This window comes from Gobio gobio (genome assembly GCF_949357685.1).
Source record: "Gobio gobio genome assembly, chromosome: 25".
NCBI lineage: Eukaryota > Metazoa > Chordata > Actinopteri > Cypriniformes > Gobionidae > Gobio > Gobio gobio.
Window position 1 is genome coordinate 4497536 of NC_137121.1, and position 14282 is coordinate 4511817.

The window sequence follows — 14282 nt, forward strand, 5'->3', positions numbered from 1 at the left end:
GCAATACAATTAATTAACACATTTTATTTAATATTTTATTATGGGCATTATATAACCTATATATATATATATATATACAAACATAATAATAATAATAATAATAATAATAATAATAATAATAATAATAATAATAATAATAATAATAATAATAATAATAATAGCCAAGTGGCTAGTAAATAAGCCACAAGAAAAGTATTCATATAATTTAATATAAATAAATATTATTAATATATATATATATATATATATATTTTTTTATATAAAACTATATTAAACTGTTTCTTGTGGCTTATTTTCTAGCCACTTGACTATTATACATATATAAACACATAGGATGGGTGAAGGAACCCACCAGATTCTGCCACTTCTGAAATCGGGACGTTCTGTTCGTAAGACATGAAGCCAAGAATGGAGAAGATGGCAAAACCAGCCACAAAACTGGTCCCGCTGTTCAGGAAACACAGGGCCAAAGAATCCCTAAAAACAGAAAACATCGTGTGTTATGGAAAAGTGTCTGCAAATATTAAAGTGAGCAGATTTCAAAGGGAGAATCCACATGGACCTGCGCTACAGCTTCCTCAAGTTTAGGACTTTTATATTACTATTATAAAACAACATCACGTGACAATAGAGCAGGAGATCATTCAGCCCTAGAGCACACTATAACCCTCTACAGAACATGTCTATTCTACGTCATATAGAGATCGTGTACTTATAAACTATATCATGTAATCTTGGGAACCGACTCTTATTCAGAACCAGGAGCCAAATGATTCGAATGAGTCGTTCTATTAGTGAATCAGTGAGGTTTGATATGATTCTGATGAGTCGTTCTATTAGTGAATCAGTGAGGTTTGATATGATTCTGATGAGTCGTTCTATTAGTGAATCAGTGAGGTTTGATATGATTCTAATGAGTCGTTCTATTAGTGAATCAGTGAGGTTTGATATGAATCGAATGAGTCGTTCTATTAGTGAATCAGTGAGGTTTGATATGATTCTAATGAGTCATTCTATTAGTGAATCAGTGAGGTTTGATATGATTCTGATGAGTCGTTCTATTAGTGAATCAGTGAGGTTTGATATGATTCTGATGAGTCGTTCTATTAGTGAATCAGTGAGGTTTGATATGATTCTAATGAGTCGTTCCCATTCAGTCGGTCAACTCGGTACAACACATGACTATGGGATATCGCGCTCTAGCGCCATCTGCTGAAGACACCTTTATTCACGCCTGAAAGGCCAATGACGCATGACGACGTGGGCGGGGTCCCTCGCCCACAGCATATAAATGCAGTCGTATGCGTCATTTCCCTTGTTCTTCAGCTCTTCACCGAGCTGCTAGAACACCATCACGCCACATTTTCGCAAGAAAAGCCCACGGTGGTGATTCTTGTCGAAATTAAGGCAAAAAGAGAAAGCTTATTTAGCAACAAGTTTAGCTTTGCTAACGAAAGGCTAATAAGTTTTTCTCAAACAAAATGTTCAAACTTATGCCACATTCACAAGATAATCCACAGTGATGACTCTTGTTAATGGAAAAGACATAAAAGAGAAGTTTAGTACAACCATGGGCGTCGGAACCATTGTATGTGGGTGGGACAAGACCCACCCACTTTTTACGATCAATGATATTGGACCCACTCACTTTTATCATCTCTAACATTCAGCATGTCTGTTTACCTACCCCTAACCGATAAACACTTATTATTAAACACGTTAGACACTTTATTGCCACTTTTTTAATATTTTCTTCATTTTTATTGAAAATAAATGCCTTTCCGATCTGATATGTGATGGGAAAAGGGAGAAGATTGAGCTCGGCGAAAGGCGGACTCGAACCGCGGGTCGATTTGTGTCAAAACTAGATGCCGTGCGTCTTACCCCTACACTACTGTCGCTCTCATTGATATGGCGATTTCCGTAAATTTGTCTTTCCGAACTATACGTTTAGCAAGCAAAGCGGTATATTTGTACTTAATGTAATTGACATCTACTCCAGTAAAAAAATTCTGAGGACCCACCTACATTTGTTTTGCTTCCGACGCCCATGAGTACAACTAACAAATGGCTAATAAATTTTGTCATGTTAAATATCTGAACAGGTTATCTCCCCTGTCCTATGGCATGTGGGTGTTCATGGTATGATCATAAGTAGGGTGTTCAGCATGAGAGCATTATGAGAGCTGACACTCAGGCTGCTCCGCTCTCGGCTGGCCGTGTTCGATGAGCCCCGTGGATCGGTCCCGCATCCGCCGAGGCCGGTCATGGGGCTCACGGATGGACTGTCAGCGGGACTTGGGACTGCTGAGGCATCTTCCCAGTCTTTGTCTAACTAGGCTGGACTAGATCTCTCCAACCCCAGTGTGTGTACGCTGTGCCCTACCGGCAGCTCTACCGTTCCTCTGGCGGGGCAGTGGTCGAACACGGCCCGCTCCGGTCTTCAGGTGCTGATCCAGATACGGCGATCGCCGGTTTTGGAGGCCACGGAGAGTTGGGATGATCGGGTATAGACCGAGGAGAGTCGGTGTAGCGTTCACGGGGTGATTCGGTCTCGCTAGAAGCGGGCGAGGAATGCTCTGATGATATATATTTTCAAACCGGGCAGATCGCGTCTCCCCGAGGTGGGTGAAAGTGAAATGATAGCCCTTGAATTGATCTGTGTTGGAGAGTGGCAACAAAGTTTGTCGATAGTCCTGCCGTGATACAGAAGCTTGCGGGTTTGATTCCTGTAAAATCAGCGATGCAAACTCGCCTGCCGATCTATCCAGATTGGGCAGTAACCCAGCAAAATAGCGGGTTCAGTTTAATGTTGTCAATAAAATGTGTGTTGAGCATACAAGACCTCATGTGTTGATTTGTTAAAATAATCAGATTGCACTGGAACCTCTAATCTCACAGTCTGGCCGTATGCGACAGATGAGGATAATGCAGTGTTATGCAATTTACAGCGATGTTTGTGTAACAAGTAGAAGCTACACTCTAAAAAAAAAGGCTCGTAATCATAGGGGAACCTTTTTTAGTGCTATATAGCACCAATTTTGGTGCTTCAGTGGTTCTTCAGCGGTTCTTCAGAGGTGCTATATAGCACCTTAGTCAAAGAACCGGTGAAGAACCTCTGAAGAACCGGTGAAGAACCTCTGAAGAACCGCTGAAGAACCACTGAAGCACCAAAATTGGTGCTATATAGCACTAAAAAAGGTTCCCCTATGATTACGAGCCAAGAACCATTTTTGGTGCAATATAGAACCTTTTTTTTTTTTAGAGTGTAGGCAATTGACTGCGGATGCCACCTGGCAATAGAAGAGGGATCGTCACGGAGCCTGGGTTGTGAATGAGTACACTGGAGTCATTTTAGTATGAGTGTGTGTATTTAGTAGATAACAAAACATAACCAACATAAACAACATAACTTCAATGACACATACAAAACAATTTGAATTACAGTTCAGTTCAATGGCAGATTAGTGCGCTGCCAATGATTTGGAAAAAACAGCAAGGAGGAAAAACTTAACCCCGACACAATGTGTTCCGAAACCAGGACAAGGTCTGGTGAAATGTCAATTAATGATGAATTGAGCAATAGTTAATCCAGATAGGGAAGTGTTCAATCGCAGTGAATGTGTGGTTCGGTTACCCTACCACATATATCAAAGTTCTCTTAGCTCGCCATCTCGATCAGAGTCCTTGAGTTAGGACGGGTCGAGAGTTCAAAAGATCCATCATTGGAGAATGGAGATTTGTTGATCCAGGAAAAAAACCTGACCTTTGAAATTGAAATGATCAACGCAAGGTCTCCAGGTGTGACCCAATGTTTAAACAGAGTGAAAAATCAGACAAAGGCTCTGATTGGAAAGCGGCAGCAACGAGTATTCATAGATACTAAAGTTGAAGCACAATTTAGGTTTGTTTGGGGATGCCAAACAAACCATACCACAGCCACAGTGGAGACACATAGGAAGTGAACTCAGCAACCAGTCATTTTAAGGAAGTTGTGAGTTTGCAGGCCCGCCAAAATAAAAGTCTTAACTAAATATGGGTTACAGGTTCCCCCCTTATACTCATGTACGGCCTCGTACATGTAGATGGCTGATGGCACACAGCACCGCTACAGAGAGTAGGGGTCAGAGGGGTCTCATCAAGCTGAAGAGCAGAGGCATATACAGTACTGAGCCCATGAAACAGGGACTGAATACTATGCAAAAATGGATTCCCAAGCTTCGAATACTGCAGACGATTGGGTGGCTGGCGTGTTCGAATGGGACGTTGTACTCGTGGCTCCGAGTCTGGGCTAGAAAGTTCACTTGAAGAATCACTTGAAATGCTGACTGGTTTCAGAGCAGGCACAGGTTCTGGATCAGAGGAGGTGCTTTCCCCCGAAGGCTCCAGGTTATCAGCCGCATTTGAGTCAGTTTCATCTAGAGGTTCTGCAACCACACCCAATTCAATGGAATCAAATTCTATTTCAGAATCAGCAGTAAGTGTAGATCCAGACTCTGACTTCTGTTCCACCTCAACAGTTTCATTAGTGACAGACTGTGAACGCTGGCCAGGCGGAATCACAGTCATAACGGAAGGAACTGCAGGTGCTGGAACAGGTAAGTTCACCACGGTTGTGATACAAGTAGGAGAGGAACTGGAGTTCTCAGATAAACAAGGTAAGAACAGTTCTTGCAGATCATCATCAGGGTCTGGAAAGTCAGAGCTTTCAGGACTTACTGGAGGCAATAACTTTCCTGATCTGGTCTTTACTGGTTCAGGCTTAGAAGCTGGTGATAAGTAACCACAAGGCAGCAACAGGTCTCGGTGGAGAGTTCTGATGGGGCAATCTTTTCTTTCTGGCTTGACTGTGTATACCGGAAGAGTGCCGGCTTTCTTCTGGATAACATACACATCTGGCTCCCATCTATGACATTCCTGACCAGAACTCTGTCCCCGACAGAGAGTTCTGAAGCAGTGACCTGCTTGTCGAATCTGAGCTTGTTTCTCCCCATAACCTTTTCTGAGTTCTCCGTTACAATCCTATAGCTTTCTTCAAGATGGGATTTTAACTTTTCAACATACTGTGAATGAGATGTAGATGTTTTCTCAGACACAGGCAGCCCAAAAGCCAAATCAACAGGAAGACGGGGTTGTCGACCGAACATTAGTTCATATGGGGAGTATCCAGTGACATAATTTCGAGTACAGTTGTAAGCGTGTACAAGCGGCTTGACGAAATCTTTCCAGTGAGTTTTATCCTGATCTTGCAGAGTGCCCAACATATTTAGAAGTGTCCGATTGAACCGTTCCACAGGATTGCCACGAGGATGGTAAGGTGTCGTTCTGATTTTGTGGATTCCAGCCATTTGACAGAGCTCTTTGATGGTATGTGATTCAAAATCACGCCCTTGATCGCTATGGAGCCGCTCAGGGATTCCATAATGAACCAGGTAATTGTCCCATAGGGCTTTGGCAACTGTCTTGGCTCGTTGATTCGGGGTAGGCACTGCTACAGCATATTTTGTGAAATGATCCGTTATGACAAGGACATCTTTTGTATTACTCCGATCTGGTTCTATAGATAAAAAGTCCATACAGACAAGTTCTAAAGGTCTTGATGTTCTGATGTTGACAAGGGGTGCAGCTTTTTCTGGTTGTGCTTTCCTCCGAATGCATCGCTCACATCTTTTAATCTTGTTACAGACATCAACTGACATGCGTGGCCAAAAGAAACGGGATCTGACAAGGTCCAGTGTTCTATCTATGCCCAAATGGCCCATTTGATCGTGAAGCTGGAATAGGACTTGAGGCCGATATTCTTCTGGAAGGACAAGTTGGTAAGAAGGCTCACCTCCGATATGCCTCCTCCTAACGAGAACATTATTATGGAGCTCCAGACGTGTAAGCTCTCGCAAGAGTAATGGCAGATCGGGGAGCTGTTCCCTCAGAGATGGCGGCGGAGTTTCTCCTCTCTCTAACTGAGCAATGATGTACTGAAGGACTGGATCGGCTCTTTGTTTGGCAGCGATCTCAACATCAGAAAGAGATGGCAAAATGGGAGAAGAGAACTGCAGATCATTTACAAAACTATCTGGCAGGCTGTCAGCAATAGTGGAGAGTGTTTGCACAAGGGCAACGATTTGGTCTTGATCAGATGAGCTGTACACCAGTTGTCTGTCACACACAGCTTGGACTGAATGCTGGTCAATGGAGACACAAAATGGATCCTCAAGATGTTGTTCTGTGAACTTCAGTATTCTCTCTCTCTCCTTCTGGGATAGGGCATCCTCTGACAGTCCAGCATGAGGTCGCCGAGAGAGTCCGTCAGCATCAGCATTCAACTTCCCAGCTCGATAGACAATCTTGAATGAAAAGGTTGAAAGGGCGGAGAGCCATCGGTAGCTGGTAGCATCCAGTTTTGCAGAAGTCAACAAATATGTTAACGGATTACTATCAGTGACTACAGTGAAATCCGATCCATACAAATAGTCAGTGAATTTCTCCGTGACTGCCCATTTGAGCGCCAAAAACTCAAGTTTATGTGCGGAGTGTCTACTTTCACTGCGTGACAGGCCTCTGCTAGCGTATGCAACCACCCGGTTTCGTCCATCGTGCTCTTGATACAACACCGCACCAAGGCCAGTAGCACTTGCATCCGTGTTTAAGATGTAAGGCTTCCTTGGATCGGCAAAGGCAAGGACTGGACCAGTCGTAAGCTTCTGGATTATCTCCTCAAAGGCTTGCTGACAAGCAGGGGTCCATCGGTCAGCAAAAGGTTCCTTTGAATTCAGATAATGATGCGATTTCGCCACCTGCTTGGACCTTTTCTGGCTGGGCGGATAACCAGAAGTTAAATTATTGGGGGGTCTGACGATGGAAGAATACCCCTGCACAAAACGCTGGTAGTACCCCGCAAAACCAAGGAATGATCGGAGTTCTTTAAGGTTTTGAGGGACAGGCCAGGACGTTAATGTGGCAATCTTCTCAGGATCGGTTTTCACACCGTCGCTGTAAACTACATGTCCAAGGTAGTTAACTGATGTTTGGAAAAAGACACATTTTTCAACGGATAACTTTAGCCCAAACTCTTTCAGGCGTTGAAGCACTTTCAGCAGACGTTGCTCGTGCTCTTCTAGTGTTGGTGCAAACACGAGCAAATCGTCAATGAACACCAGCGCTTCTTTCAAATTCAAATCCCCCATACACCGCTCCATGAGGCGTTGGAAAGTGCTTGGGGCATTCATCACGCCCTGAGGCATACGGTTGAATTCATAAAATCCAAGTGGACATACGAATGCGGCCTTGCTCTTATCGCATTCCTCCATCTCTATCTGATAGTACCCAGATTTTAAGTCCAATGTAGAAAACCATATGGAGCCAGCGAGTGCTGAGAAAGTATCTTCCAGCTTCGGCAGTGCATACGCATCCTTAATCGTTTGTGCATTCAACCGTCGATAATCAATACACAGCCTGACTGTACCATTTTTCTTTCGCACCACAACTATCGGGGAAGCAAAAGGTGAGTTAGATTCACGTATAACACCAGACTGCAACAGCTCCTGAATGTGCTTACGAACAGCATCCACATCTTGAGGGTGTATCGGTCTTGGTCGTTGCTTGAAAGCAGTTGGATCGGAAAGCTTGATGTCATGCTTAACCTTGTCCGTGCGACCAAAGTTGAATTCATGCTTTGCAAACACCTCAGGCATACTATCGAGCATGGCTGTTACACGTTGCTTCCATTCAGTTGAGAGTGGAGACTCTCCGAAGTTGTAATTCAGCTTGGTTGGAATTGGCTCTGTAGAATAGGAAGGTTGACGCACATTTTGTTCTTTCTGAAGGATGGTCTGAATGGCACTTAACTCTGCAATGGGCACTCTGATAGGAATCACTACGTCGTGGTCAGACTCGTTGGTGATTACCACTGGGAGATGGACAGGTTGGACTGGAGGTAGATCGACAAGACTAGATTTCACTATCAAACCACCAGGTAAAGAGAAAGAGGTTGGATGCTGAATGAGTACTTCTTTCTCACCTTGCAGGAATGGACACATGGCATAGGCATCCAGCACAACAGTCTTTCGAGCAGGAATAGTCTGTGGGGTGGTGGACATCATCTTCAACACGCCATGATAGTCATCGGTTGCTAGCTTGCGCCTTATCTCCAGAATCTTGTGCACCGCCTTGTATCCAAAGGGCACAGGATGAAACTCAGAGCGTGATATAAAGTGCTGATCGTAAACGACATCTAAAGTATTGGTGCCAATCAGAACAGGGGGCTGTGTCGTTCGCAGGTCCGGTACAACCAAGGCCAGGGTATCTATGTCCATCTCTTCTCCTATGAACTCAGGTGGAAAAGTTAAACAGAGTTCCACATACCCAATGTAAGGCACACATTGTCCATTTGCACCCTCTACCTCCAATAGATTATTCAACAGCTTTATTTCATGATCTGAGAGGTAGGTGTTGTAGAAGGAATGTGAAACTGTGGTGACTTGGGACCCCGTGTCAAAAAGACAATGAAAAGTGGTCCCTTTAACCTTGACCTCACCGGTGCTTCTTGTGCCCACCAACCCCTTTGGCAATGGGCAACGTGGTGATGAATGCTTAACGGGGGGACAATCACTGGTTGCAGCTCACACTTGTCCCTCGGCAGAAGCTGCTTCTAGTTTAACGGTTTCCGTTTTTCCCAGGATTGCTGCTTGCACTTGAGCTGGCTGCGTTTTTCTTCCACCAAACTGGGATTTGGCTGACTGGAACAGTTGGGGACTATATGACCATCCTGCCCGCACCGGAAACAAAACCAAGGCTTTGGCCTGTTGGCTCCCTGACTAGGTTTTGAGTGCTTTTTGTTCAACTGAGTGTCTGATTTAGCAGAGTTCTGAGCCATCAAGGCAGACATCTGGCTCTGAAGTCACAACATATGTTTTTTCAATTCTTCAATAGCACGTGTGTCTGAGGTATGGTCACATGCACATGCACTAGTGCTATGAGTTTGTAATTTTGCATGGTGCCTCCCTGATGGAATGTGCTTCTTCATTAATGTCTCTTTTGCCAACTGCCTGTCCTCTTCAGTTCTGAGCATAAACAACAACTCCGAGAAGGAAGGTGGTTGGTCTCCTTTCTGTTCCAGTTGCAACTTGTTTATCACACTGTTGTCCCAGCACCCTCTGCAAAATTGCTTCAGCAAGTATTTGTCAAATTCTGCAGCTGGAATACCACCACGCTTGACCACACTACCAAGTGCAACCTGGAGCCTCTGCAAGTATGAAGATGATTGTTCTCCCTGATCTTGAAGAGTGTTCAGATATTTGGCAAACAACTCCTCGCCATCTTCAACTGTGGCATAAGCAGAGTCAAGTACGTGCAGAAAGGTAACAGGCAGAACCGTAGGTCCAAAACTTTTCACCAGATCTGCAGCTGGAGGGAGTAAACTTTCCAGTATGCGCCTTGTGATGTGTACAGGTGCTAAACTTGGATCTGCAGTCAAAAGCTCAATTTGAGACCTCCAGGACTCATAATCCGCTTCATGCTGTGGTTTTGGAAATTTTCCTGAGAAGGTGCGTAGTCGGAATGAAGACATAGGCTGAAAGTTAACATCATCTCTGCGCACAATGTGTTCAACTACAACTCGTTGGATCTCAGGAGGATTCAGTTCATTTCCAGAGAGTGAGATTCTTGGTCCACCATCCCTAACTGGGGTTGATCGGGGTCGAGGTCCTTGATCAGTCTCGACAGCAGTTCCAAGCACCTCAACGGTGTCCTCTTCACCCTCCTCCTCTTCTTCATCATTGCTATTTTCCTCTCCACCACCAGTGGCTGCTATTCCCAAATGTGAACTTATTTGGTCAAACATTCCTTTAAGAACGTTGTCAAATGACTGGCCACTCTGTCGGGAGATACGTTTCAACTCTTGCAGGTAATCAGGGGCTGGGGTGGCCTCCACTGTGACTGCGGCGGCACACTCACTCCTAAGTAACTTAATAACAAAATCAGCAGATGGAGCTGAAAAAGTATACGGCAGTTTTGGTTTTAGCTGTGCCAAAGCTGCTGCATTAATAAATTCAATGGTCAGGTTTTTATAAAATGGACTCTCATGTTCGGTAACGGTAAACGATTGTTTAATTTAACCGTAACTACGTAAATGATCAATAATTTCGTCATCTGCTTTGGTGTTGGTCACACCACTAATAATGACAGAATTAGCTACATTAATACCAGTTTTCTTAAAGAAATCCATGATCCTACTTGATTACTATTCTATATAATATAAACAGGAATCACACAAAGACACAAGTACAGACATTCACAATGTCAGGCTCCTCGCTGGCTCGCCAAAATATGTAACAAGTAGAAGCTAGGCAATTGACTGCGGATGCCACCTGGCAATAGAAGAGGGATCGTCACGGAGCCTGGGTTGTGAATGAGTACACTGGAGTCATTTTAGTATGAGTGTGTGTATTTAGTAGATAACAAAACATAACCAACATAAACAATACATAAACAACATAACTTCAATGACACATACAAAACAATATGAATTACTGTTCAGTTCAATGGCAGATTAGTGCGCTGCCAATGATTTGGAAAAAACAGCAAGGAGGAAAAACTTAACCCCGACACAATGTGTTCCGAAACCAGGACAAGGTCTGGTGAAATGTCAATTAATGATGAATTGAGCAATAGTTAATCCAGATAGGGAAGTGTTCAATCGCAGTGAATGTGTGGTTCGGTTACCCTACCACATATATCAAAGTTCTCTTAGCTCGCCATCTCGATCAGAGTCCTTGAGTTAGGACGGGTCGAGAGTTCAAAAGATCCATCATTGGAGAATGGAGATTTGTTGATCCAGGAAAAAAACCTGACCTTTGAAATTGAAATGATCAACGCAAGGTCTCCAGGTGTAACCCAACGTTTAAACAGAGTGAAAAATCAGACAAAGGCTCTGATTGGAAAGCGGCAGCAACGAGTATTCATAGATACTAAAGTTGAAGCACAATTTAGGTTTGTTTGGGGATGCCAAACAAACCATACCACAGCCACAGTGGAGACACATAGGAAGTGAACTCAGCAACCAGTCATTTTAAGGAAGTTGTGAGTTTGCAGGCCCGCCAAAATAAAAGTCTTAACTAAATATGGGTTACATTTGCAGAAGGACGCGGGATTCCACAGGTGATGCTTGGGAATCCTCGCTGTCTGCCTTGAACGGTGGCGCGTCCGCGCACTAACAACACCATGGCTTCTTCGCACGATTCCAGTAGGGCTGTCGGCTGCGGTTTCTCTCGCGCCCCCTCTGGTTTGGCGGAGTAATTGCAACTTCATTGTTCGAAAGGGGAAATCCGTGCTCTCCTCAGCAAAATGGCAATTCAAGTTTTGCCACAAGGGAAAATGGAGAAAGAGGTTTTTCAGCGTAAATTCCTCCTCCTCCTCCTCCTCCTCCAAAAAATAAATAAAATAAAAATAAAATACCAGACTTGCAGCAGTTGAACAAACACTTTGGAGTGGTTAATGTGTCAAGTTCAAAAATGCTTGCAGTATGTCACCTGTTCTGCCCTCTGCATCCTCGGGATCGGCTTACATCGGTGTGTTTTTGCCCGATGCATCTTGCCACAATCAAACCGGAGCACAGAAAACATTTCTGAGGACTCCTCTGATGGGATTGCCTATAGATCCCAATGGCACTGCGCATATCTGAAAGATATGCAGAAGCGGTGTTGGTTCTGCTGTGCCATCAGAGCATAATATTGTTCTCCTATTTGGATGAAGTGCTCCTGGCTGCAGACAGCAGGGAACACACAGTGTTGTAAAACACTTGCGCTTGTTTTTCCATTTTACGAGCCCTGGGATTTTTCAGATAATCTCAAAAGGGGCTGTTATGTCTCGGTCTGTTATATCTCGGTCTGGGGATAGATTCAGAACCGAACAGAGGGCAGAGGACTTTTGCAGTGCTGAGACTGCTGGGGCTCATGACCCCGATTGCAGTAGTACGGCTGGATTCTCCTCTTTGTGTATGCAGTTCCGGCGCTGGGCGTTCGGTAACTTGCTATATGCCATGTGACATTTAAGCATGGTTCAGTAGCGCTGGGCGTTCAGACCATGGTCCCCTGGGAGTCCTAGATCTGTTAACAGAAGGAATTCCCCTGGGCAGGGTTACGGCATGTTCATTAGTGATGACAAACGTCACAACATGGACGAGAAACTCTGTAAGAGGAGAGTGGTTGACAGCGCTGTAAGAGCTTCACATACATTTATGTGGAATAGTTCTCCTGGTGCTGAAACACTTGACCCAGCAGGGCAAGCATTATTCAGAATGGAAAATATGACAATGGTCATATATATGTAGGCAAGGAGGTACTCCCTCTCTGCTGCAATTGGCATGGATGCTCTTGATACAAGGCAGACCTGCGGTGGCTTATGCACTCTTGAATAGTGGTGCAGATCGGGTGCAGAAATGTGGATCTTTTTGCATCTGCAGAAAACATGCGCCGCCCGCTGTTTTCTTGATTATGGACTGGAGTGCCCCGTAGGGGGTGGATGTCCCAACACGTATAGCCCAGGATTCTGCTGTATGCAGAAGGGTCCATCACTGATTTTGGTGGCATCTTGCTGGCCAGAGAAAAAGAGATGCTACACAAGCATCATGGCATTGCTGTTAAGGACACACACCATGGTGTCTTCCCCTATGCAGGGACCTGCTGTCCCATGCAGGAGGCAGATTCTGCCCCCTTGGCCGGAACTGTGGTCTCTAAGGGTCTACATGTTAAGAGAGGGAGAATCTGACTATAGCTACAAAACAGGGCACTTGCTTTCTGAAGCACACCGTGTTGTGTTGAAGTAGCGCATGTTTGAAGTTTGGTGCAGGTGAAAATCTGTATCACTGTGTCAGTGCCTGATTGATACTGTTTTCTTCTCAGAAGAAAAGTCACTCCCATTCCATGCTGGAAGTTTATTGGGCGACTGTTTTCGGCTTTCATGAGGGCATTAATGGTGCTGCGCTAAAGCGCGCATTTTTCGGTTCCTTAAGAGGGTCCTGGCATACTACGATTTTTGCTCCGTTTCGGGCACAGTCGAAAGTGTGAGTTTTTCAAAGTATAGCCTACTCCATTGGCCACATCAGTGGAAAGGTGCTTTTGGCGCATGTGCACTATCTAGTGCATTTTTGGTTTTCGAGTGCTTTGGTTTTCAAGTGCTCTCTCTCTCCTCTCCACCTATAGCTGGTGTGTGGTGAGCGCACTGGTGCCATTGGACTGTGACTGCCCTTGCATCATCCAAGTGGATGGTGGTTGAGGAGAGACCCCTGACATGAGTGTAAAGCGCTTTGAGTGTACAGTAGTACATAGGAAACGTGCTATATGATTCATGTCACTCGCACATGTGCTGTTTTATGTGCACCGTCCGCGGTCCCAAAAATTGGGCTGCACACGGACAGTGTGCGCGGCCATCTGCGGACTCTCCTAATGGTGATTATTACGTCACACGGACTGTCAGGGAACTCTCGCGTTCCACTCCATCTGTTGAGAGTGTGAGCTGGTCAAGGTTTACTCCTTTGGCCAGGAAGGCCGGGTATGGTTAATTTCCCGCATCCAGATGCGTCACACACGCAGTCGAATGAGCGCGGATGACCAAGTTCAATACATGTGCAGTATAATTGTTGTGACTCTTCTGTCGCTTCTGTTTTTCTTGCACATGTGCTGTTGTATGCGCACCTTCCATGCATTCTCAAAAACAATTGGGCTGCATGCTGATGGGATACTTTGGACTTAAGTGCAGATGGGTTCGGAATGCGTGCTTCTGAGTGAACTTTGTCCGCAAGTGGTCAAGTCACTCATACGCTGTGGCATGCGCACCAAAGGCCCTCCTGTTGACGAGATTTTACGTCACACGAATGGTGCGCAGAACGCAGACATCCAAAGTATACCTGGAGCTTTAAGGTCAGCGTTTTTAGGCTCGTTACAAACTGTAATGGTGCCGTCATGACCTGATGGTTGATCTGGAGGCTAGGTGTGAACCTCCGTTTAAGCCTTTAGAATCCTTGAATATAAGGATGATTCCTTATCATGGATACTGGCACCAGCAAAGCATGTTGGTTATCTTCATGCGCTATTGGTGCATCCCCTTTGCAGTTTGCACCCAAGCTGCACTTGGTGGTGTTGCATCCAAATGCGGCGTATATGCCTAAAGTCAGGTTGGGAGTATGCTCTCGTTCGAGCTGTCTGCCCTATGAAATCTCTGACTCAGAGAAAAACAGGATACTTGCTTTGTGCTTTGCGCCATTTGCGATTCGTACGCAGGTGCGTTCG

At 44.8% G+C, this 14282-nt stretch overlaps 1 protein-coding gene across 1 annotated transcript in view; it reads right to left on the minus strand.

The window, feature by feature from the left end:
- The window catches only part of slc6a13 (solute carrier family 6 member 13), a 52481-nt gene that overhangs the window by 9523 nt on the left and 28676 nt on the right, over positions 1-14282 (minus strand). The window contains exon 9 of the mRNA XM_079810183.1: positions 353-477. Coding sequence (XP_079666309.1) covers positions 353-477 — 125 coding nt within the window. The remainder of the gene's footprint in view (positions 1-352; positions 478-14282) is intronic.